Source organism: Oryctolagus cuniculus, chromosome 16, assembly GCF_051225735.1.
Source record: "Oryctolagus cuniculus isolate XC-2025 breed Fujian yellow rabbit chromosome 16, ASM5122573v1, whole genome shotgun sequence".
Lineage (NCBI taxonomy): Eukaryota > Metazoa > Chordata > Mammalia > Lagomorpha > Leporidae > Oryctolagus > Oryctolagus cuniculus.
Genome location: NC_142882.1, coordinates 51,126,515 through 51,153,207, shown reverse-complemented (window position 1 = coordinate 51,153,207; position 26,693 = coordinate 51,126,515). Strand labels below are relative to the sequence as shown.

The 26,693-nt window shown below is 47.0% G+C and overlaps 1 protein-coding gene, 1 long non-coding RNA gene and 1 pseudogene across 2 annotated transcripts in view; 2 read left to right on the top strand and 1 right to left on the bottom strand.

The window, feature by feature from the left end:
* LOC138845852 (uncharacterized) overlaps positions 1-26,693 on the top strand; it is a 103,778-nt gene that overhangs the window by 6,713 nt on the left and 70,372 nt on the right. The gene's annotated exons all lie outside the window — the stretch shown is intronic.
* Positions 78-4,890, bottom strand: IL6 (interleukin 6). The gene is given in 5 exon segments (NM_001082064.2): positions 78-672; positions 2,282-2,434; positions 3,388-3,501; positions 4,454-4,647; positions 4,824-4,890. Coding segments are annotated over 5 exon segments (726 nt in total). The 5' UTR covers positions 4,840-4,890; the 3' UTR covers positions 78-423.
* Positions 9,092-24,476, top strand: LOC127492694 (putative ATP-dependent RNA helicase DDX52; annotated as a pseudogene).

Here is a 26,693-nt window from a genome sequence, read left to right as displayed (position 1 = left end):
ACAGCTTTTTGTGTGTGTGTGTGTGTGTTGGTGATGACAAGAAAGTTGTTTATATTAAGTTTCACATGGCACACAGGTTTTTTTTTAAAAAAATGTAATTTATTGGTATAAGAATAGTTTAAACAATATATAAATATACTTTAAACATTTCTTGAAAAGTGTAAGTTAGCAATTCATTTGAGGTAAGCCTACACATTCCAAGAAAAGATTTGGCTCTGTAACAGGGGATACTCAAATTGCCCATTGTGCACTATTCGTTCACAACTGTAACAGTTATAATATCACAAATGGCATTTCATAAGTTATAAATATCAATCGCATATAAATTAACCCAGCTTCCCACATTTAAATACTAATAAGTTAAAAAAATAATTAAAATAGTGTCCTAACGCTCATCTTCCTAGTTTCGTAAACAATGTTAAGTTATGTGTCCAATGGACAGGATGGTGTGTTCTGACCGTGGGAGGCAGAGCCCATGAAATTCCGCAAGCAAGGACACCCGCACTCCATCAGGTCCACGGCACGCAGGGTGAACTCCAGGAAGTTTGTGAGGCCGCGCAGGATGAAGTGGATCGTGGTCGTCTTCAGCCACTGGTTTTTCTGCTGCAGGTTCTCCATCAGGCTGACCGCAACGGCTGGCTTGAGGGTGGCTTCTTCATTCAAATTCTTGACCTGAGGAGAAAAGAGAAGGGAAGGGATTGTTGAGTATTGCACACATCCTCTCAGTGGAAGGGCGCTCTGGTGACGGGAAGGTGTTCCAACTGGGGACTAAAGAGTTTGACTGGGGCTCCCCGCCCTGCCTTATCCAGGCGGGGGGAGCTGCTTCTGTGGCAGTCCCGCCCTGATCAGGATGCTACTGAATTCTCAGCTCCTTTACTGTTGTCTCTCCCAGGAGACCACAAACATCCTGAAGGCACACCAGTATCTTAATTGCCTTCTGTTCTGTGATGCAAAACAGGGCCTGGCACATAGTTGGAATTCAGTAGAGAATGAAGAAGCCACAGTTAAATTTCAGTGGCCTCTCAGTCTAACCCTTCTCTCCACTTTCCCTGTCTGCATCCCCCGCAGCATCTGTGGGATCTGGTGGTGTAAGAGGGCTGGGAAACACTTTCCTATAGACCCCCACAGGGGAATGACTAACTTGGGAAAGGCCTTGCAACCCCAGGACTGCTGCAACAGCATCACAGGCGAGCTTGACAGAAATACGAACCTAAACCAATCCCCCCTACCTCACCGACCTGCTGAGTCAGACTCTGTGTGGTAACTAGGGCCCCAGGAGCTTCCAGTGTATTGAGTGTATGAGAACCCCTGGTTTAAGGCAAACTTCTAGAAATGGCACAAGCAAGCTCAGTGCCCAGGATTTCATTCCAGGGCCATTCTCATTGCACTTTGCTTGGCTCGCCTACACCCTGAGCCATCAACCCCTATCTGCTGTTTGAACACCAAGCAGGTGGTGGCCAAGATCCCGGCACCATCCCTCCTAGCCTTTAGACTTCAGCCATTTCTCAGCATTAAGCCCCTGATAAGACCTAGAGGAGAAGAGTTGAAAGAAGCGTAATGACAAGACAGGCGCTTGGCAGCACGGGAAATATTACAGTGATCTTTGCGACCTCCGTTCCTTGTTATCGTGGATCACTGGGAAGAACTGGAAGCACTTCCTTCTACCTCTACAGATGTATTTTTCTTATTTTTCTTTTAAGTTATTAGAAATTGGTATTCAATGCAGTTTTTTTTTTTTTTTTGACAGGCAGAGTGGACAGTGAGATAGAGAGAGACAGAGAGAAAGGTCTTCCTTTTGCTGTTGGTTCACCCTCCAATGGCTGCCGTGGCCGGCGCGCTGCGGCCGGCACATCGCGCTGATCCGAAGCCAGGAGCCAGGTACTTATCCTGGTCTCCCATGGGGTACAGGGCCCAGGTACTTGGGCCATCCTCCACTGCACTCCCTGGCCACAGCAGAGAGCTGGCCTGGAAGAGGGGCAACCGGGACAGAATCCGGCGCCCCGACCAGGACTAGAACCCGGGGTGCCGGTGCCGCAAGGTGGAGGATTAGCCTGTTGAGCCACGGCAGTTCTCAATGCAGTTCTTTGAATACAGTTTTAAATACAATTACTGATGGGTTTTGTTTTGCATGAGAGAGCCAAAAAAAGAAAAAGAAAAAAGCGAAACAACAACTGAACTCTCCTCAGCCCTCTCCTGGTTCCACCATGAGGTCCCTTTTGCAGTGGTGCTGCTGCCCCGAGCCCTTTTTCCCCACGCCTGGCGAGGGGCAAGGAGCACCCACCTTTGGCCTCAGGGTCTTGATCAGGTGTTGGATGTTCTTCAGCACCATGCTGACCCTGGTGTTTTCTTCGTCACTCCTGAACTTGGCCTGAAGGTGCTCGAGATACATCCGGAACTCCATCAGCCCCGAAGTGATTCTCAGCAGGCAGGTCTCCTGAGAGCAAAGAGCGCAGGAAGAGTGGTTAGCGCTGGGACACAGGAGCCATTGGAAAATGTAAAACTGCCACCACCCGGCATCACCTCCCTCTGCCCTTCTTGAGAACTTCGAATGCCTTTCACGTGTCCCATTTTGGGACATCAAACAGCACCAGCTGCCCCTGTCGAAAATATCAGGACAACCAGGTAATTAACAAATTTTACCTGGAGCCCAACAAATGCTAGACTGTTTCTCCCCTCCCTGCTCTCCCTGTACTCCGGCTCTCCTCCGTGTCAGGATAGACCTCCATTTATGTAGAATCAGAAGTCAGCACAGGGGCTGGGCATTTGGTACGGCAGCCAAGGTGCAGCTTGAGACACCAACATCTCAGGTGCCTGTTTGGAGATCTGGCTCCCCTGCTTCTGATCCAGCTTCCTGCTGATGTGCAGCCTGGGAGGTAGCAGGTGTGATGGCTTTGGGGAGTTTGGTCCCTGCCACCTACAGGACAGACCCAGATTGAGTTCTGGGCTTCTGGTTTTGGCCTGACTGAGTCCTGGCTGTTGTAGATGGAGGATCTCTCTCTCTGAAAAAAAGTATAGGCCATCTCACTGTCTGGAAGGACAGAGGTGTGGAGGGAGACCTCAGAGGGTGTGCAGGCCTGGATCCTGCCAGGGGCAGACAGAGAGGAAAGCAATTCCCAGGCTCACTTAGTCAAGATGAGCTGGCTAAACTTGCCAGGGTTTTTAACATTTGACAGTCAGGAAGATCCCAGCACACCGAGGCCCTCTCTGGCCATGCCTGTCCAGAGATAAAGTGTCCTTTTAAAAAGTCTTAAGTTGATTTCCTTATGAAACATTGCACCTGCCATGCTCTCTACATCCGCCCTCCTCCTTGTGGGCTGCCTGGTCTAGACAGCTATGGGGAGATTCCTGCCTAAGGAGCAGCCAGCAGCAAAGGTGACAAGTTCATACATTATTCACCGCCGGCGGGAAGCATCCGTCTTCTTCTATCAGCCTTGGAAGGTGCAGATTGACTTCCGCCAGTGCCTCCTTTCTGTTCATGCAGTTGACATCATGGTCACACATCTGGAAAAGGAAACCAGAACCGCTCATGCTGAAGCGTCCATAAAAGAAACACCACTAGAGGGCCAGGTCATGCTCCTGCACAGCCAGCAAAACCTCTCAGAAAAACGAAAGTCACAGCCCACTGGCACCCATGCCAGGCCAGAGACCTGTGGAGTCGGGCCAGGCTCACCCGTGGCTGCAGGAGTGCCAGTTTCCTCATCCCTAAGTGGGATACCACCTTCCTCCCCGGCCAGTGGGGAAGACTCAACAAGACTCACATAAGGTGCCTGGCACACAGTAGGTGCTTCATATGTGACAATGGTTGTGATGACAGTTTGGTGAGTCTAATTCAGCTGGAAGGACCTTTGGCATCATCTTGCCCACCCCCACCCATAATGTTACAGATGGAGTACGGAGGTGATAGGGAATCGCCCCATGATGCCAGAGTGGTCCAGGAGAGCCAGCACCAGACTCTGGGCTCCCAATCCCTTCTGCTGTTCTTTCTACCGGGTTGAGCCAAGACGCCTTGCACTTGGAGTTGGGAGAAGCTTCAGTCTGCTTGTGATTTGCCCTTTTGGTGTGCCCTAGGGTCTGCATCTGATTGGAATGACTTTGGGGAGTCCTAACCACTGAGCTCACACACCCACAGTTACGTAACTTCTCCAGCTCCCCGGGGAGAAGCTGAACATTCATCCCAGCTGCCACTCTGCTAATCTTCTCAAGGTCTGAGGCTTGAGATGCAGGATAACAGATCCTACTTTGCAGTTAGAGAAGCGAGACGTGAGAATCGGTGAGCCTCAGCGCAGGACAGCTGTGCGCATGGGCAGAGGAGCGGAGACCCCAGGCCCAGTCCGTCCTTTCCAGAAGAGAGGAACACCCTGCGGCCGCGGCAGAGAAGTCCCGCAGGCAGCTGGGGCTGTCCCCCGGACCCCCAAGGCATGGCCCTTCAAACCCTGTGGCCCAGCCTACCCACCTCTTTCCTCAGCTCCTTGATGGTCTCCAGGATGCTCCGGATGCTCTCGATGGTTCTGCCTGGCGGCGTGAGGGTTTTGTCGGGGCTGGCCTTGGTGTTGGAGTCCTCCCTCACGGGTGCTGAAGTGGGGAAAGCGGTAGCCACCACCAGGAGCAGCGCCAGCGAGCAGCCGAGGGGACCTGGGCGGAGGGCGCCTGTGCCAAGGAGGGAAGGGCGCGCCGTGAGCGACGGCGAGGGGCCGGCGGCCGACGCGGGCTGCTTGGCTGCCCGCCAGCCCTGCCTGGGCCGCCCGCCCTCCCTCACACGGACTCTCGCGCCCAGCGGCGGCGGCGGCGGCGGCGGCGGTGCGGCCGGGATTCCCTGCACTTACTTGTGAAGGAGTTCATAGTCGGGCTCCTGGAGGCCAGAGGGAGCTCTGTTTGTTCCCGGTGGGCTCGGAGGCAGAATGAGCCTCAGACATCCCCAGCCTCATATTTATGGGGGGTTGAGACTGTAATTTTGAGACTCGGGGAAAATCCCACATTTGATAAATCTTTGTTGGAGGTGGGGGTGGGGCCGGGGCGGGTGGAGTTGATAGGAAACTATTAAGATTGTGCAATGTGACGTCGCCATCATCTCAAAAATCACAAATTGGGGAAAAAGCGCTGGCTGAGCTCATCGCCAGGGCTAGCCGGACCTAGTGGCACTATGTGTCCTCAACTTTCCTTCTTCTTACTTCTGCTTTACTGACTGTGACTCAGCACTCGGCATGTCTTGAGAAAGCATAAAGCTAAAGTCACGTCCAAGTTTGACTAGGAGGCGAAAAGAGCTAAAGCTGACTGTGTTTTTTTTTTCTCCCCAAGTAGCTTCCATTGTAAGATAAGGAGCTAGGATTCAGTATTCAGGTTTATTGGCATTTGTAAAATCCCTAGGCTGTTGGGAGTGCCTCTCCTTAGCTCAGTCCACAGATAGCACTGAAGCCCTCCAAGCCCTGGACTTACAGCCAGGGGATACGGCCAGGCCAGCGGACATCTCAGCACTTCGCTCTCCTGGCTCCTGCCGTGAGCAGGTGTGGCAGAATTGCCTGCTCCTGCCTCACACCGTTACTTCCAGGAGTCCCTACTGGTGCGCATGGCACTGCGTGAGTGACTCACTGTTGTGCCACGTGGCCTCGGTCTCCTCCTCATCTGCTCCAGCCCACTGGGGGAGGTCCCGCTCTCGCCTTAGTGACTCCTTGGGGATCCTCCCCACAAGGACTTTGATCTCTGTGCATTGCCCTATGCTGCTCATGCTGTCTCCACTCAGTGTCCCCACCACTGTCAGCAGCCGTAGGACCCTGTGCCCCCGGGGCACCTGGAGGGCACTGGACAGGTCTCGGGTCAGCTGGAGCCTTCAAGTTACTGAGGCCCACAGATACATGAAGAATACTACTACTATTTTTTTTTAGAGAGATTTATTTATTTAAGAGAGTTACAGAGAGAGAGGGAGACACAGAGCTCTTCCTTCTGCTAGTTCACTCCCCAGATGGCTGCAACAGTCAACGCTAGACCAAGCTGAAGTCAGGAGCTTGGCTGTCCATCTGAGCCTCACGAGTGGGTGGCAGGGACCCAGGCATGTGGATCATCTCCCACTGCTCTCCCAGGTACATTAGCTGTAAGCTAGATGGGAAACAGAGCAGCTGGGACTCGAACAGCTGTTCTGAGAAGGGATACCAGTCATAGGTGACAGTTTAACCTGCTGTGGCACAGCTCTGGACACACTACTCACTTCATTGATGGGATGACAAAGGAAGGCCCTGTGCATAGAATCTTCTAGAGCTGGTATTCCTAGCTGCCTGTCTCTGCATGACTTGATTTGAATCTCAAGGTGGCTGCAAAGAAATTAGTAATACAGGCAACCACTCAAGGCCTGCATCAGGCTTCGCTTCCTGCCACCGAGGCTTCTTGTCCTGGCCAAGCTTGCACTGACCCCCTCTTGCCTTGCTTTCATGCAAATGGACTCTGCCCCACCAGGCTGAGGATGGCTCCAGGCTGGACCAGGGTCCCTTGCACATTGCTGAAAAAGTTATTTACAAAACACACCATTAACATCACAATTGGCTCTTTGCTTTGCAAGTGAAATTTCAAGATCGCAAAAGCAGTGACCTCTGCTAGGGCATTTACTTTCCTCTGGATGTGACATTTCAGGACACGCCTGTTGGGGAAGGCGAGTTCCTCCATTCTTTTGCCCTTCGATGGTACACAGAGGCAGTGGTCCTCTGGTGGTAGTGGGGGGCTTTTGATTTTTGAACAAAAATGGAGAAGGGTAGCTGCATGGTTTTGCTTTTAGTGCCTCTGGGAGTTAAGCAGCATTGACACCATGCCCAGGACTCTGGGTCCTGCACTGAATGAAGCTCCCACCCTCCCTGATCCCCCTGCCCCGCACTGCACTGTGAGGGGCCTCTGCTGTGTGCAACTGCTTGTTCTCAAGCATCTCTTTTTTGGAAAATGCAACTTGATGAATTTCAAATACCGAAACTTAGTGACTGAATAGGATGTATAGATTTACTTTTTCTTTCTTTTTTTTTTTCTCCCAAGATTTATTTATTTGAAAGGCATAGTTAGAGGGAGGAGGGGAGAGATATCTTCTACCTGCTGGTACACTCCCCAAATGGCTGCGATGGCCAGGACTGGGCCAGGCTGAAGATGCGAGCCTGGAATTCCTTCTGGGTCTCCCACGTGGGTGGCAGGGACCCAAGAACTTGCACCTGTCATCCACTGCTTTCCCAGGTGCATTAACTTGGAGCAACAGGGATTCCCACCAGTGCCCAGATGTGTCACAGGCGGCAGCCTAACCTGCTGTGCCCCCATGCTGGCCGCTAGATTTACCTTTCCAATAAAAACTCTTATTAAAATAGAAGTCCATGTCTATGATAAAATGTTCCCACTGGGAAAGTAAGCCTCCTTGCCTTCTTGGCTTCATTCCTCAGAGTTAGAGCCTAATCCCCAGTTCTGTGGATCTCCTGCTATGCAAGTCTGAGACAGGGTCTTGTGGCGTCCAGGGACTCCCCTCTATGTTTCCGTGGCTGGTTGATGGGTGTGCATGCACTGCGACTTTTGCCACCTGTGCAGTTTCCATGGGAGGTCACGGGAGAAATGAGCTCCTCCCGAGCCCCAGAAGGGCAGGACAAAGGGGAGGACCTGGGGGGTTGCGAGAGAACCAGGGCAGCTCTGCTTTCAGTCCCACCTCATGTGGGGCCAGCTGTGTCCCAGAAGAACTACTCTGTGTCCTGTGTTCCTCAGAATGACAGCCCTTGCCTGCTTTTCTCTGTGGTGGTGCCGTCTAAGTTTGGAGAGGCCTCATTGAAGGTGCAGAGGAGAAGTAACTTCCGCTTGGTTCCTCTGCTTTCCGGACAGGGGTTCTGTACAGATCACGAGGGCAGAGGTGGCACTGTGGTTCCTGCCCATGTCCTACAGGGTGGGGGGTGACTGACCAGGAGGGAGGATCCCAAGAAGAAAAGGGAAGAAGCTGATTGTCAGGGAATTTGCAGCTGTTGTCAGAACGCGGTTTCACTTGTCACTGAGGCATGAGAAGTTTGCGAACTGAAACAGTGAGATGGTGAGTGAGCGGCCGCTTCTGGGACTGAGTCCCACTGAGCAAATATCAGGCCGGAAGGCCCTGGGGAATGCTCTGCTCTGGAAAAAGCGGTGGCATCCCTTGGAGAGTGACCGCTAGGGCAGCACCTATGGTGGGTCTATTTGGGAAGAGCCAGCTGATTGTGCAGGGTGGCCAGCCCCAGTGGACCAAAGCTCTCTGCAGCTCCCAGCCTGGTCCAGCCCAGATCTGGCCTCCTGCAGTCTCAGTGCTGACAGCTGCCCACCGCAGTACTTGTTCTGGCTTCAACTTTTTCTTGTGGGGACGAGGGGGATGACTTAGCTCCCTCTAGACCAGGGGAGGGGGCACATCTTCCCTGCTGTGTTTCTGATGAAAATCTATATGGTGGCCACCTGGTCTATGCCCCTGCAGAGTTACCGTCCCCCAACCAAAGTGGAAACTCCCAGGCATCACAGGGGGAAGTGGCCTCCCCTGGGGTAGCAGCAGTGTTTTGGGACCCCCTGTGCACTCCTGGGCCCTGGTGTGCAGGCCTGGAAGGGAGTGCCCTGAGCTGCTCCGAAGCTGGCTTGGTGATGAGAACTCGCCTGGCCGTTCCTGAAGGAGCCCCACAGGCCCCGCTGCGCACGGTGTGGAGGGCCGTGGGGCTGAGTTTCAGGGCTGCCTTTCTTCTCCCTCTGTGGCCTGGGCCTTCGACAATTGTGGCTACTGGTTCTGCTTCACAATCAGGAAACGCCGCCTTGTCAGTGAGGAGCAACCAGTCAGTTTCTTCTCGGGTGTCAATTTGAGCCCTCGCTGGTTTCTTCAAAGATTTCAGTTCTCTGAGTTCAGTGTCACAGGCAGAAACCCAGTGTGCAAAGCCTTGCCTGGTTCCTTCCACTCCGTTCCCTGAAAATTAAGGTACTAAGAACCCACTTGAAGGCCAGACCAGGGGATTCTGCCGTCCAGGCTGTGATGTATTTCACCTCCCTGCCCTGCCCTTTTGGCCCCTTCTTTGCGGTAAAGCGAGCGCCTTAGTCCCTGTGAACCAAGTCTCCTGAGGGCTCTCCCTAGCAGGCTGAGTCCGCGATGGCAGGAAAGGCCTCCCAGGTCTTCACAGGGGAAGGATTGCCACGCTTTGGACTCGTTGAGCACTCTGTCGTTCTGAGACCAAAGTCTACTGATCCATCCAGACCGACTGAAAACGTTACAGAAGAACTCAGGTCAAGGTAAGCGTGTCTGTGAATCCCTGGTGTTTCTTCAGGCTGTTGGACCACTGTTCCATGTATGTCCCTGAGTGTGTGTGTGTGGGCTCGTGTGGCAAAGAGCGGTGTCCTTGGCCTACAGGCCTTCTGTGATGTAGCTCCAAGGAGTGATGCCCTCTTGGTGGAAGTGTGGCCCTACAGAGCTGAGTACCCAGGAAGCCTGGGCTGGCCATCTGCTGCTGCTGTTCTTCCAGGCCTGTGGCTGCTCCTGCCCGGCTGGGTCTGTGTTTGAGCTGCGGCATTGGGCTCCCCAAGTGCTCTGCGGGATGGTGACCCTAGATCAGCCAGGGACCCTGGAAGCCATGTTTCTAAAGTGCTGCTTTCCTGTGGGTGAGATGGGGGTGGCTGAGAGGTGGTGATGGGAGGGAAGGCATGACCTGTCTTGCTCTTTGGCTCGGCAAGTGATCACCATGAGTGGAATGGCCTGCTATTCCGAAAGGTTTCTTTAGGGACTTGGTGCCCGGATGATTGCTGCTGACTGCCGCAGGCTAGGAAGCTGCCACAGACTCATCTCCTGCATGCAGCTTGTGCACGGTGGGCCCAGGAGAGCCACTGCAGGTAGCGGGAGTGTAGTCCAGGACAGGTCAGTTGCCAGCAGGACAGCTGGGTCCAGGGCTTTTTCCTGTGGGATATTGTGTGGCCACTCTGTTGGCAGGTCCTGCTGGCCTTAGTGCAAGATTCCAAAGGAGGCTGAGGTTTCGAAGATTGCCAGCGAAAGCTTTTGGCCGAATGTAGGGTTTCTCTGAAGCAAGCTTTCTTTTTACTGCATTGCTAAATCTTCGGTTTCTTGTGTTTTGTGAGCATTGAGGTGATGACCAACTGGAGGATTTGGGACAAAGCTGTTCCATCTCGGAACCCGGTTAAAGAGAGGTTTTCTAACTTCCCTCCAGGCTTGAGCTTCTGTGGTTCCGTGATCCTGTGGACCTTTGTTAGCCATGCTTAGTAACTCAGAGCCCATTCTTAATGGAACAGTCGGGGCAGGGGATCCCTAAATCGAGGAATAGCTGTTGAAAGCCCCAGAGTCTAATGTTCTCTTCTAGTTCTCACCCGAACAGCTGGTCCTGGACCTGTTGTGGCTGGGTAGGGTGCTGTATATGTCAACACTCCAAGGACCGGTGGCCCAGGCACACTGCACTGACTCTGGAGACGCCAGAGCCAAGACAGGTCACTGCAAAGAGGTGGTCGATTTCTTAGCTATCAGACAAGCAGGGACAGACAAATATTCAAAATGAAGTGTTTTTTTTTTAAAGATTTATTTTTATTTTCTTGAAAGACAGAGTTACAGAGAGAGGTAAAGACTGAGAGAGAGGTCTTCCATCTGCTGGTTGACTCCCCAGATGGCTGCAATGGCCTGAGCTGTGCCAATCTGAAGCCAGGAACCAGGAGCTTCTTCCTGGTCTCCCATGTGGGTACAGGAGCCCAAGGACTTGGGCCATCTTCTACTGCTTTCCCAGGCCACAGCAGAGAGCTAGATCAGAAGAGGAGCAGCAGGGACGAGAACTGGAGCCCATATGAGATGCCAGTGCTTCAGGCCAGGGCTTCAACCCACTGTGCCACAGAGCCAGCCCCGAAAAATGAAGCATTTTTAATTCATAAAAATGAATTATATAAATAATACATGTTCAGTGTAGAATATAGAGGTAGGTGAAAAGATGCAAATTTGCAGAATTATCTATCACCCAGTAGTAATCAGCAGAAATATACATATTCTGAGAGTCTGTGTGATCTTAGGTTAAGTCATTTAACCTCTCCAAACCTCGGCTACCATCAGAGAGTGAAGTTCAGGTGAATCAGTGTGTGTAAAGCATCGAGCTCAGTGCCTGGCATTCAACCTACTAGTGAACACAAATGTTTTCTGTTTCCAAGTACTCTGATAGGGGATGCAAGCATCCCAGGCAGCAGCTTTGCCCTCTGTGTCACAGTGTCACTCTGGCACATGAAATCTCTATGACATAGATCTATAAATCCAAAGTAGCAAAATGCCTTATTATATTCCGTAACCCGTTTTTCTCTGTGTGTCCTTTGTTCACCTACCTTTCTGCCTAACTGTACAGAATAGAGGTGATATGGATACTGGCAATGGACATTCTGGTCTGAGTTCAGAAGGCAAACATACAGGGAAGTCTACAAAGGATTCCTGCAGGTGCACGCTATTCAGTTCATAGGCACAGGAACAGAGCTGGTACCTTCAAGAAGATCCGATGCACTTAAAATGCCTGCTGTGTGTTTTTCTGGGGCAGGATGAATGTATCAGTTGTTCCCAGAGTTGTGTAATCTCCAAATCCGTAAGTTTGTGCTGATTTTATGGCATCATACAAATGAGTTTTCAGTTGGACTGAAGCTTGCTTCTCAGCTGGTTCTGGGATGCAGCTGAGTTCGGGTTGGCCCTCGTGGTGGGCATCAGTAGCTCGTTGCTCCGTGCTGGAGCAGGGCATGTGCAGGGTCGTCATAGGGCGATGGCGTTATCATGTGTCTCACCTTGTCTGGCTCATACCTCCCTGGAAACTGCTCACTGGGGCCCCTTTTGCAAGTGAAAAAAGTGTGCACCTTGATAAGGAGTTTATAGTCTTAGGACTTATCTCTCCAGTTCTGTTTGTGGCTTCTCATTTATTGTAATCGTGTTGCTTGTGTAAGAGAGACTGCATTTCCTGCAGGGGTGGAAGCAAGACCCACCACAAAGCACATCGCCTCCCTGATGGTGGTTGGGGATGGTATTTGGTTGAGACGCAGCCTTGGCCTCTTCCAGGACTTGGAGATGCTGGAATGAGCTACGAGTGGGCACTACCTTCTTCACACATCTCTTTAAAAAAGAGTCTTGAACACCACTTGCAGGATAGTTTGGAAGTACTGGGTGAAGTCCTGAAAGAACTCCTGGCCCTTGGATTCTATAACCGTGGCACCGTTTTCTCTCTAAGGTACTTTGAGTGATCAAACTTTCACTGGTAGGTTGAATGTCAGGCACTGAGCTCAATGCTTTACACACACTGATTTACCTGAACTTCACTCTCTGATGGTAGCTGAGGTTTGGAGAGGTTAAATGACTTAACCTAAGATCACACAGACTCTCAGAGTCATGAGATTGGTTAGTGTTTGGGAGGATAAGCAAAATATATTAAGATTGCCAGGTAGTATACAGGCTTCCCAGATCAATTTTGGATATGCAGCAAATAATCCTTAGATATAAAATTATATATTCTAAATATTTCATACTTACACAATGAAGTATTCCTTGCTCATCTGAAATTCAAATGTAACTGCACATCTTGTGTTTGTCTTTGTTAAATCTAGCAACCCTTGGTTGATAGGACCAGGCTGGGGGAGGTGTGCTGAGAACTTAGGGAAGTGAAGGGCCCAGGGATCCAAGGGAAATGGTTTGGGCAGGGCACTGACATGATGAAAGTGTTTAATCTGAGTGAGAAGGAAGAGCCCAGGGGGCTAGAGGTAGGGAGGTGGGCTCAGAGGCTACTAAAACTATTTCAACATAAGACCACAGGGAGCCCCGGCTTGGGGGTGCAGGAACTGGCTGGTGCCGACTTTCTAAGAAAGCCAGCTGTGCCCTTGTCTCCCTGACTCTACACTCAGTGACTCCCAATCATATCTTGAAATTAGACAAGGTGGAAATATTCACAACATGGAAACCTACAAAAGCTGCCTGTCACTTCCCTCTGCTCCTCAGCTGGTTGTTAAATATCTTCCAGTACATCAGGGGCCCCAAGGAGACAGAGGTATATTTTGAAGGCAAAATCAATTCAATCCAGAGATTAGTTGTTTTATGAATACAATCTGGAGAGTGTATGAAAAGTATATATCAAAGGCATTAAGTAATATTTGATCTTCTCTTTTTCAAAGACAACTGGCCATGAACTTTTAAGGAAAAGAGATTGTTCTAGTCAATGCATACCATTTCAGTGCCCCCCAAATGAAGGTTGCTACTTCTGTAAACAGGCCCAGGTTACCAGCTGAAATCATGTAAGTTGGGATGTGGGCAGCGAAGAATTTATTCCACAGAATTACTTGCCCTGGGCTTTTCCCTAGTCATGTACTTTATCATGCCCTGTGTATCTGGGCAGCGGCTAAGCTTAGCTCTTTGGAGGCATGGGAACAAAGATTAGTTTCCATGAGAAGATTTGATGCAGCCACCCGGTATCCCAGGGGTCTAGGAATTTTTGATTTGTCACTGTCCCATTCCACCCAGAAGTGATGAACCAAGAGGCAGGTGTTGGGGTTCTGAATGTATAGCACAAGGAAAGCCTTGGAAGGTTCTTAGGGCCCTCAAAGGATTGCTTGCTCACAGATCCTGAGTGTAGCCGCTAACTGCACCAGAATGAGACGGAGTCACTTCCAATATTATTCTTGGCACTGCCCCTTGTGCTGCATCCTCTTTCTGATTCATCTCTGCTACAGTTCTGTTTCGTACTTCTAGGATGTTGCATTAGAAAAACAAACAGTACCATTAAATCCCCACTCCCAGCCTCCTCTGAACGGTGCCCGCTAAGGAGAGGAACCTGGGTGAAACTTGATGCTATTACCACCAGACTCAAGAATGTTGAGTAAAAGATGAAACTCCCTGATAGAAACTCAGTTCCACTACATGGCACAGCTCCCAGGCAGGTCACAAGAGGCAACCTTTTTTTTTTTTCTTTCCACAAAGCCTGTCTTTCCAGAACAGTTTCAGCATAGGGTGGAATGACATCTCGCGGATGCTGTGACGTCTCTGTTCTGAACTTCTATGGAGACTCAGATCCTGCATGATCCTCCCGGAAGCCCTGGTTGATCCATTTCCAGGAATAGACAGGGCTCTCCCTCGGCGTTATGTACTGTACTAACACGTTTCCAGACGGTAACATGATGGCACAGGCTTCACAGCCAGACTTCCTGGGTTCAAATCCTCGCCCTGTACGTCACAAGTGTGGTTCACTGGAGAGTTATTTTACGTCTGGGCTTTGATGTAAAATAGGGGCATGATTCTTAGGACCCATGCAAAGTGCTTAGCACCTCCCTGGCACAAAATAGGTGGCCAAAAAACATAAGCTATTATGAAGGGACTTCCAAAAGTTCATAGGAAATGGGATTAAATGATAAAAACTTCATTTCTTAATGTAAGCTCCAAGACACTTTTTTTTTTTTTTGACAGGCAGAGTGGACAGTGAGAGAGAGAGAGAGACAGAGAGAAAGGTCTTCCTTTGCCGTTGGTTCACCCTCCAATGGCCGCCGTGGCCGGCGCACTGCGCCTGGCGCACCGCGCTGATCCGATGGCAGGAGCCAGGTGCTTCTCCTGGTCTCCCATGGGGTGCAGGGCCCAAGCACTTGGGCCATCCTCCACTGCACTCCCTGGCCACAGCAGAGAGCTGGCCCGGAAGAGGGGCAACTGGGACAGAATCTGGCGCCCTGACCGGGACTAGAACCCGGTGTGCTGGCGCCGCAAGGTGGAGGATTAGCCTAGTGAGCCGCGGCGCCGGCCTCCAAGACACTTTTATAAGTGATGACACCAGTGAGTTAGTCCACCCCTGAACAATCGAGGGTCCTGGGTATTTAATAATGTCAATATAGGATTTTGAATATTATTGACTAAAGAAAAGTGTGATGCTCTTTAAAGGTGTTTTAAGATTAGGAAAAAAAAAGAAGTTGGGGCCACATCAGGACGGTAACTGAACAATGATTTCCCATCAAAACTCACAAAATTACTCCTGTTTGATGAAAGGAATGATGAGGAGCATTGTCATGGTGGAGAAGGACTCTCTGATGAAGCTTTTCTAGGAGTTTTCCTGCCAAAGCTTTGATTTTCTTAGAACAATCTTCTAATAAGCAGATATTAATGTTCTTTGACCCTCTAGAAAAATCAATAGCAAAATGTCTTGAGCATCTCAAAAAACTGTTGCCATGACCTTTGCTTTTGACCCATCTGCTTTTGCTTAGACTGAGGCTGGACCACATCCGCCTCTTGGTAGCCGTTGCTTCGACTGTGCTTTGTCGTCAGGATCATACTGCTAAAGCCATGTTTCTTCTCTTGTTATGGGGAGATGGTTCAGGATCCTGATCCCACTCCATGGAGAGCTCTGCTCTTGGCTGCAGCTGATCTGGGACCAACATCTTTGACACACATGGGGCAGAAAGTTTGCTCTATTTTAATTTTTCAGTCAGAATTGTGTAAGCTGAACTGTTGAGATGTTTATCATTTTAGCTTTTGTTTTTGCTGTTACTTGCCAGTCCTCTTCAATTTCAACATGAGCAAGATGACCTTTTCCTTGAAAATTCATGTGGAGAGTCTGCCACCATGGGCTTCATCTTCAACGTTCCCTCAGCCCTTCTTAAAATAAGTTCTCCATTGTAAACTGTTAATTTCTTCTTCCCTGTGCTCTTGTCCTAAATCATCACTGCGTTCACCAGTCTTTCACCCAACCTTCACCATCAGCTTGTTCTTTGTTCTTCCGTTTTGGCAGAATTCATGTTGTGCTAAAAGAGGCTGTGTTCAAACTGATGTCTTATCCTTCTTAGAACCCCAGACTAGATATTGTTCAAGTGTGTCATCACACATTAGTGTGTTTATTTTAGTTCACAACAGTTTTGAAACCCACACTTTTTCATAATAGGTATATTCCATGAATATTTTGAAGACTGCATCATATTATTTTTTTTCTTTAAAACAGATTTATTTATTTGAAAGGCAGAGTGATGTGAGGGCAGGAAGAGTCAAAGAGAAAGAGATCTCCATCTGCTCATTACTCCCCAAAAGGCTGCAATGGCTGGGGGTGGGCCAGACCAAGGCCAGGAGCCAGGAACTCCTTCTGGTCTCCCATGTTGGGTGGTGGAAGTCCAAGTACTTGGCCCATCTTCCATTGCTTTCCCAGGTGCATTAGCAGGAAGCTGGATTGAAAGGGGGAACAGCTGGGACTTGAACCAATGCTCTGATACAGGATACCAGTGTCACAGGCAGTGGCTTAACCCACTGTACCACAATGCAGTTCCCCCCTCTGCATATTATTCTAGCTTCTCTCTCCACAACTGGCTGAGAGTTTCGTGAAGGCTCTTTCTCATACCAAACACTAGCACAATTTGAAGCACTTGGATGGTGCTCACGGTTGATCAGTGAATAAAGGGGGTCATTTTGTGACTGATCTGTCAAAAGTCATCAAAGGTTTAAAAGTAAAGAACACCTTAATTCAACAATTTTGTTTGTATATGTGCTATCTGAGTTTTTAAAATTCTGAGAAAGAGAGAGAGAGAGAGAGAGAGAGAGAGAGAGAGAGAGAGAGAGAGAACAAATAAGGGAGCATTCCCTCTTCTGGTTTACACTCCAAACACTTGCAATGGCCAGAAGGTGACAGTCAAAAGCTAGGAACTCAGTTCAGGTCTCTACATTGGTGGTAGGAACCTGACTTCTTCCCAGGGTTTGCATTCACTGGAATCAGCTGGAATCAGGAGCCAAAACTGGCATTCTGATATGGGATAGGCACATCTCAACCAGCATCTTAACTGCTAAACCAAATGCCTACCCCTGCATGTATGCTTTAAAAAGAGATTGGTATAGTTGTTTTATTTTAATTGAAACTTAGAAGTAAAGACTCTAACATTTCATCCAAAAAATGAAAATATGCATTTATTTTCCATATTGTAGAGAGTGTCATTTACTAAAAAAAGTATGGGTTGCAGAGACAGACTTGGCTAAAGTTTCAGCTCTGTCCCATACTGCTGTGTGGCTTTGGACAAGGGACTTCCATTCCCTGCACCAACATATCCTTGTTGGTGAACCATGGCAGACAAGGTTTGCCATCTGGGGGTGGTGGTGAGAATTAAATGAAGTAGTATCCATGAAGCCCAGTTATTGGGATCCACTGAGCTGTCAGTTGGTGCTAATTATGATTGTCATTGTTCAGTTCTGATGTTAGAGAGAGATGAGGCAGAGGGAAAAGAGAGGAGCAGAGAAAAAGACAGAAAAGGATCAAAGCAGACAAAGCACAAAGGAGGAAAAAACAAAAACAAACCCAGAAATGGTTACCAAAATTCAAAGGCAAGTGAAGATACTCATCGATTCACTTTGTGTTAAAGTCATTATGTTTTCTGTTTTTACATAAGGTTTTCCATACCAAGGAACAAACACTGAGCAAGTACACAATGAAAACTAAGGCACTTCCCCCCACCCACAAGCCTCTGGGTACGACTACTGTTACTGGTTTCTTGTGACTCCTTCTAGAACTACCCCATGCATTTATAGAAAAGTTATTTGAATTTCTCATGGTTTCTTTTTATTCTTTTACATAAGTAGTGGCATACTAATTACACTATCCCGTACCTTGCAATTGGAATAGAATGTGTTTTAGCCATCGTTCTTTACTAGGACATTCAGAGCTACCTCTTCCTTTTTAGCTCTTGCATTTCATTTATTTAACCAGTGTCACATTGATGGAACTTTAGGCTGCTACCAATCATTTGTTGTTACAACTAAAGCTACAATGAATAATCTTGTCCATGAGCAATGCTACATGTGTATATATCAGTAGGTAGTTTCTCAGAAATGGAATTGCTGACTCAAAAGACATGGGCACATTTGACATACAGAGATAAGGAGAGGTTATATCAGTTTAACACTCTGTCCTGTGAGGGTCCTACCCTCTTGCCAGCATAGCATGATATTATCAGTCTTCTTGATCTTTGCCAGACAGATGAGGGAGAAAACTATGAAGTTTTAATCTGCATCTTTTGCATTAAAGCAAAATGGAACATCTTGTCAGGTATTTGAGAAGCATTTTTATTCCATTTTTCCTGATTTGAAGGCACTCATTATACTCATTATATATATACATATATATATATACTAATTATACTCCAAAAGACAAACTTGCTTTTTCACATGTACTTTTTAAAAATTAATTAATTAATTAATTTTTATTTTGACAGGTAGAGTTATAGACAGTGAGAGAGAAAAAGAAAGGTCTTCCTTCCATTGGTTCACTCCCCTAATGGCTGCCACAACTGGCATGCTGTGCCGATCCGAAGCCAGGAGCCAGGTGCTTCCTCCTGGTCTCCCGTGCGGGTGCAGGGCCCAAGCACTTGGGCCATCCTCCACTGCCCTCCAGCAGAGAGCTGGACTGGAAGAGGAGCAACCGGGACTAGAACCTGGCACACATATGGGATGCCGGCGCCGCAGGCAGAGGATTAACCAAGTGAGCCATGGTGCTGGCCCCCACATGTACTTTTAATGTATCATTCATTGTTTTCTGCTTAGTTTATAGTACTTTTATAATGAAGAAATTTTTGATTGCTATGAAAACTTTATTTTGATGGCTTCTAGATTTTGTGACATGCTTAAAAAGTCTTAGCATACTCTGATATCAGGAGAGTTTTCTTCAAGAATGAAATAATAGGAGCCAGTTGTGGCACAGTGGATTAAGTTGCTGCTTGCTATGCTTGCATCCTTTATCAGAACGCTGGTTAGAGCCCTGGCTGCTCCACTTCCAATCCAGCTCCTTGTTAATGTACCTGGGTAAGCAGTGGAAGATGGCCCAAGTACTTGGACCTCTACCACCATGTGGGAGGCCCAAATGGAGTTTTTGGCTCCTGGCCATTTGGAGAGTGAACCAAATGGAAGCTCTCTTTCCATTCCTCCCTGTTCTCTCTGTCACGTTGCTTTTCAAATAAATAAAATAAATCTTTAAACAACAACGAAAAAAGAATGAAATAATAGGTTTCAAAATATTGGGAAATTCAGACTATGCTGTCACATGAGATGAGCCATTGTTGTCACAGCCTGGTATCAATCCCACGCAAGGAGGAAATGCAGGTCTCTGGAAGATGGAATAAACACTACTGCTTTTCCTTTCTATGTTTCTAAACAGCACTGCTTTTCCTTTCTGTGTTGGTGAAAACTACTGCTTTTCCTTCTGTGTTTCTTTATTTTCTAGGTTTTCTGATTGCCTATGGATTACTTTGGTAATCTGAAAGACGTTAATTAAGTAAAGGCTAATTTTGACCTTCTTTAACCTTGTTTTGAGGATCCCTTGGTTTCCCTGCATGTCTCGGTATTTTAATAGCACTGCCTGTGCTTCATGGAGACTGTGTGGCTGCCCCTTGAGAGCTCTGGCCCAGTGCTAATGACTTTCTTGTTATTAAATCCAATGAGATGATTTTAGTCCTCATTTTACCTTACCTGTGGCCTGTCAAGCTGCCCACCATTCCCTCCTGCTGGGGTGTGGGCCCTTCTCTCTCTTGGCTGTTTCTCCTTCCTACTCATGGGTGTGTTACAGGTCATTGCCCTTGTAAGAGGTGACACTTTGGAGGGCTCAGTGGGTACCAGGATCTCTGAAGTGCCTATATTATCTCATTTAGCTCTCACCACAGTTGTCTGCATTGTTAGGCTTATCATTTGGGGAACTGGGAGAGTTACATAATGTGCCCCAAGAGCACCCGGCTGGAAAAGGGCAGAGTCTAGGTTTGAATCCAGGGACCCTGTCGTCTTAACGACCATGCTAACCCAGGCACTCTTCTCGCTGTGCCCGGTGTGGGCCAGTGCATCCTTGTATGGTTGTACCTACCCTTTCTCCTTTCTACAGACGACTCACAAATTTATGTCGCTAGCTGTGATCATAAGGGCCTGTCAGTGATTCAGTCCGCCTTGCATGTCCGTGTTCTTTTAAGGCCAACAAATTCCTTTGGAAAATGGGCTGTCGCTTTCCCACAAGTCCATGGTACTGTAATTTGCTTTTCCTGATGGGAAGACTCCTTCATTTCCTCAAAGTGAACAGGGCTTCCTCTCAGGGAGTGATCAGCATTGTGGTGTAAATCCCCTTTGAGTCCGTGCTACAGTCCATTGGAATTAGCAATTACAGAGAACTCAAGGTAGAATATTAGATTTACAAACAATTCCATCCCAGCAAGAAGAGGAGATTTCAACTGGAAGCCAGGATCTCCTGACCAAGAGATCAGCTCTTATGACTTTGCCATCGACAACAGTCTCTATAGCAATATGTTTACCAATTCCAGTTCTTCAGAGTGGTGTTTTCTAATAACTTTTCTATTAATTAAAAAAACTATGAAAGTAACACATGCCAGTTGTAACTAGGGCAACACTGCCAGTCCCTCGAGATGGCTGCCATTCACCACTATACCGCCTTCCGCTGCCTACTACAGTCTCACAAAAATGTATACAGTCAGACATCCTAATTTACATACATGGAGTTGAGGTTGGGCTGCCTAGTTGCTTGTTTCTTTTATACTTGCAGTAATAAACCAAACAATGCATTACTCTACAACTTGTTCTCCCTTGATTCCATATTATGGATACCACTCCAGGTCCATGAGCACAGCTTTCATTTTTGTAAATGATATGCAATATGAGTGGGTCTTCAAAAAGCTAATAGGGATGCATGTTATTAAAAAAAAAAAACTATGGATGGAGGCCGGCACCTTGGTGCAGTAGGTTAATCCTCTGCCTGCGGCGCTGGTATCTCATATGGGTGCTGGTTCTAGTCCCAGCTGCTCCTCTTCTGATCCAGCTCCCTGCTATGGCCTGGGAAAGCAGTAGAAGATGGCCCAAGTCTTTGGGCCCCTGCACCCATGTGGGAGACCGGGAAGAAGCACCTGGCTCCTGGCTTCAGATCGGCGCAGCATGCCAGTTGTGGCGGCCATTAGGGGAGTGAACCAATGGAAGGAAGACCTTTCTCTCTGTTTCTCTCTCACTGTCTGTAACTCTACCTCTCAAATAAATAAATCTAAAAAAAAAAAAAATAAAAACTATGGATGGATTTCAAAATTTTTTGCACCAAGAGAAACTCATAATAATTTGCGATAGCCTGTCTACACAGGATCTCATTTGAGGCTCTACGAAGAATAAAGGGCCCCTATCAGAGCAACGTAAATTCTGCTGACATGGAAACAAGGACAAACATCAAACTGATGAGGAAGCTTGGGTAGAAGTATTGTGATATCACAGTTGTTTTATGAAAAGTATATAGGGACAATATCCCTAAGGAATTCAACAGTTTATGAATGGATAACTCATTCAAGAAGGGACAAGGTGATGTTAAAGATGAATCCTGCAGGGACAAGGGTCTGACACAGCAGTTGCCTGGGACACCTGCACCCCGTGTTGGTGTCTGGCTCAGTTCCCAGCTCCTCCACTTCTGTTCCAGCTTGCTGCTAATGTGCATCCTGGGAGACAGCAGGGGATGGCTCACTTACTCGGGTTCCCACCACCCTTGTAAGAGACCTGACTGGAGTTCTGGATTCCTGATTTAGGGCCTGCCCAGCTCTGGCTCTTGCAGGCATTTGGGTAGTGGACCAGCTTATGGAATCTCCCTCTCTTCAAATAAAATAAAAACAAATAAATGAACATTAAGAAAGAAACATGAAGCCTGCAGTGGCAGGTGATCCATATTAATTTGCAAGGAAACAATTAAGCTTATTGATACTGTCACTGAAGAGGACTGGTGACCATCAGAAGAAACAACAGCCAACACCATAGACATTTCAGTGTTTCAGTTTCACAATTGTGACTGACAGATGAAAGTGGCACAGACGTTCTGCTAGAAGGGTGCCAAAAGTGTTGCCTCCAGAAGACCGTAGAGCTTTCTGGGTGAAGATGGGTGTCCATGATCCCTTTCAGTGACTTAGCATGGGGCCGAATTCAACAGGAGACACTTGTCAGCAGACAAATCATGATTCCTGGCAGGCAAAAGGAAATATGGCTGATTCTTCAGAGGTGCTGCAAGGACTGGACTTCTTTGGAAACAAGAAGTCTGTCCCAGATGAGTGTGGAGCAACACTTAAGCAATTGATCAGGAGTATTAAAGCCATTTCAGAACATTCTAGATTCAGGCTTCCAAATTTCTACACCATCCAAATGCAAGCCATTCCAATTATGCTGCATAGTCAGGAGCTCCTGGCTTCTACTCCTACTGGATCTGGGGATATTGGCTTTTAGCATTCCCATTTTAACACAGCTGAAACAACTCATAAATAAAGACTTCAGAGCCCTGTTTATATCCCCAACATGAAAACTTACTAGTCAGAATCTCTGGAAGTTAGTTAACATCTCCAAGGAACATGATTTGGGATACGCATGATCCACACAGCAGCAGTGGCAGCCAAGAAATTTGGACCTAAATCATCTAACAAGTTTGATATTCTTGTGATTGCTCCAAATCAACAAATCTACTTACTAAAGCAAAAATCCACAAGAAATAATGAGTGTTGAGTGGAAGTAGATCAATTAGTCAAACCATTTGAGGGTGGCAGAACTGGGTTCTGAGACCAGCTGGGCTTCCATTTTCCTGGGCAGCACATCTCTTGCAAGATCCAAAGAGCTGTGTTCAGGGCAACTTTCACATACGACGTTGCACATCATGCAGACTCCAGCTGGAAACGTCATTACTGAATCCACTGGAGCAGGGAATTCTGCAGGAGAGACTAGAACAAGTGTTTCTCTTCCTTGGATCTGAGACTGGGAAACCTCTGGCCAGTAGAGAACTTTTTAAAAATTTTTACAAATTATTTATTTATTTTTAATTTAATAAGTATAAATTTACAAAGTACAACTTTTGCATTATTGTGGCTTTTTCCCGCATAACCTCCCTCCCACCTGCAACCCTCCCATCTCCACTCCCTCCCCCATCCCATTCTTCATCAAGAGTCATTTTCAATTATCTTTATATAAAGATCAACTTAGTATATACTATGTAAAGATTTCAACAGACTGCACCCACACAGCCACATAAGATATAGAGTACTGTTTGACTAGTAGTTTTACTGTTAATTCTCATAGTACAACACATTAAGGACAGAGATCCTACATGGGGAGCAGGTGCACAGTGATTCCCATTGTTGATTTAACAATTGACACTCTTATTTATGATGTCAGTATTTATGTGAAAGGCATAATTTATGGAGAGGGAAAGACATAGAAAGAGAGATCTTTCATCTGCTAGTTCACTCCCCAGAAGGCCACAATGGCCAGAACTGGGCTGGTCCAAAGCCAGCAGCCAGAATCTGCTTTCAGGTCTCCCACATGGTGGCAGGAGACCAAGTACTTGGGCCATCTTCGACTGCTTTCCCAGGCACATTAACAGGAACCCTTTTTAAGAGGTTCTCTCTGGACAGTGTTGTGGTATCGCGGATAAAGCCACCACCTGCGACCTTAGCATCCCATTGAGTCTTGGCAGCTCTACTTCTTTTTTTAAAATTATTTTTAAAATATTTATTTGAAAGTCAGAGTTACAGAGAGTGAGAAAGAAAAAAAGAAAGGCGGGGGTGGAGGTGTCTTCCATCCGCTGGTTCACTCCCCAACTGGCTGCAACAGCTAGAGCTGTGCCAGTCCGAACTCAGGAGCCAGGGACTTCTTCAGGGTCTCCCACGTGGGTGCAGGGGCCCACGGACTTGGACCACCTTCCATTGCTTTCCCAGGCCATAGCAGAGAGCTGGATCGGAAGTGGAGCAGCCAGGACTTGAACTGGCGCCCACATAGGATGCCGGCACTGCAGGTGGCAGTTTACCTGCTACGCCACAGTGCTAGCCCTGGCAGCTCTACTTTTGATCCAGCTCCCTGATGATGTGCCTGAGAAAGCAACAGAAGGTGGCCCAATTACTTGGCCCCTCTACCCCTGTGGGAGATCTAGAAGAAGCTCCTGACTCCTGGTTCCCCCAGCCATTGTGATCATCTGGGAAATGAACTATCAGGTGGAAGTTTCTCTCTCTTTCTCTCTCTCCTCTCTCTCTCTCCTCTCTCCTCTCTCCTCTCTCCTCTCTCCTCTCTCTCTCTCTCTGTTTTAAATAAGTAAATAAATATTAAAAAAAAAGAGTTTCAATCTGCCAATTCTTGTTTTTGTCTGTATTGAAAGGGCTAAAGAATTTTTTCATGAGCTTGTATCTGAAGGTATTAATGCGGATGTTATTCATGCACAAAAACACAGCAACAGACAGAAAACACAGTTCAGAATTTCAGAACAGGAAAAATCTTGGTTCTTATTTGTACAGCTTTGCTTGTACAAAGTCAGGTATGAACGTGGTGAATTTAGTAGCCAATCGTGAGTCTCCAGTCAGTTCAGTGGAGTATATCCCCTGGAAGAGCAGGACAGGAGGGAAAAGCTGTCACATGCTTCACTGAAGATGACAAGCCAGGATTCAAAAGTGTTGCCAGTATTACATAGCAGGGTGGGTGTCCTGTGCCACAATACACAGAAGTTTTATAAAAATTACTAAGCAAGCAAGAAGAACAATAAGAAAACTGTAGCTAAGATGCTGTTGAAGGGGTGATTGTAAGTACAACTCCAAAATATTTTTTAGAAGAAAATTAAGGATAAGGAGGAAAGGGTTGTTCTGAACAGCAAGAAGAAATCAACTCTTGACGACTAAGGTTAGAAACAGACTTCTTAAAAGACCACCCCAGAAATGTGATTTTATGATTCCCCTGGATGTCATTTGTATGGAACACCTCAACTCTTAGAATCACCAGATGTTGGAGATCAACTGCAGGTCCATGGGATGGATGAATAAAGACCCTAAACTATCAACATACAGTGCCAGCCTTGTAGGTAACTTTTAAGTCATTAAAATGAAAATAACACTCGTGGATGTTTCTGTGGTTTAAACCCAGAAAGGTGCTTCTTATAGATGAACAAAAGCTTACACTAAATACAACACCCACATATGGTGAACTCTTAAGGATTTTTCATTTCAGTTATGAAGTGGGGTTTGATGCTTGTGTGCTATGGAGAGTCTCTTGGAACAGAATTTCAAAATAAAGCCTTAGCATGGAAAGACAAGACTCTGTGGGAAAAAAAAATTCTACATGGAGGATCTCTCTGAGACCTCAAAGGAAAGGAAGGGTCATCAAAGAAGGAGACATTCTTCTCTGAAGGGGAGACGAGAACATCCACTTTGCTTATGGCCGTGTCCAAATTCCAACGGAGTCTATGGTCACAAAAGGCCTCCATAGCCCTGGCAGCTCACGACAAGAGCCTCGGATGATCACTGATGTCATAAAAAAAGAGTGTTAATTGTTAAAGGAACAACAGTAGTCACTGTGCACTTGCTCCCCAGGTAGGACCTCTGTCCCTATTAAATTGCAATATGAGAATCGACTGCAAATTCTCTCCCCAAACTGTACTCTATATGTTGTGTATGGGTATGGGGGCAAATTGTTGAAATCTATGATTAGCATAGAGTTGGTCCTCTGTATACAAAGTTATACTAAAAATGATCCATAATGAAGAAGGAGATGGGAGAGGGAATGGGAGGTGGGATGGGGGTGGGGTTGGGGGCATGGGGGAAAGAACCACTGTATTCCTAACATTGAATCTATGTAAAAATGCATTTGTTAAATAAAAAATAATAATAAATAAATGCTTAAACATTTTTAAACAAAAAAAATAAAGCCTTGGGCCTGAATGCCCCTTATACCCCTTGCATGCTTTTATTTGTTTATTTATCTACTTACTTATTTTGGTTGTGAAGGACAGGCTGTCTACCAAGAAGAAACCTACTGCTGTGTGTATTTAATACTTCTTACCTTTTGATGGCCTTTTTTGGATGTGAGCCACAGCAAAGGGATCCCCCTTTTGTGTCTGGTTATTGAGTTTCCCTAGGGTTTCACATTCTTGGGCATGTTTTGGTACCTCATTGGCAAGGTAGCTGGCACTCTGCTGTCACAGTGTTGCAATGACAAGATTATGATCAGCCTCTCACTTTCTTACTTCATTTTCCAATCGTTTAACCACGCTCTTTCCTGCCTCTTTCCATGTAAGATGATTTGACTTTAAAGCTGACAAACATTTCATCCTGATAAGAAGATGTTCCTACCACTTGAGTGTAGTAGGATTCATTCTCTCACAACTCATCTTTCCCAAGGCTGGATGGCCCTTAATACAGTCAGTGAGCATATTTCTGCCTGAAATAAAGAAATAAGGTGGCAACCATTCACTATTAGCACATTTTTCTCAGTTACTGGTTTTCTACTGTGGAATAAAAATTGACTTGATGTAAGATTCTTAGAGTGGAGTCCTAGAAAGATGATTGTCATCAGTGCTACCTGCCACAGTGCGATCACATACATTCACTTTTGTCAGCAGCATTGAACTCAACTTATTTATTTACTTTATTCTATCTATTCTAGAGTCGAGACAGTGGAGATTTTAGGTGGGACAAAAAGGGTTCATTTTCAGAATTTATTTAAATGAAAAAATGTTGCTCCAGGATGCAAAAAATACAAGCATATGATTTTGTTCATTCTTGCAAACAGGTCCTTGACTCAGTATCTATTCTGGAGATAGGTGTACCTGTGCAACACCCCTTCACCAGCTGTGCGATGTTGAAAATGTTCTTTCATTTCCCAGAGATTTGGTTTCTTCTTCATGAAATTGTTTATATATATCAAGATGAGGAATCCTACTATCATGCCCAACATTAGTAAACAAATATTCCTTCAACAAATGTAGATT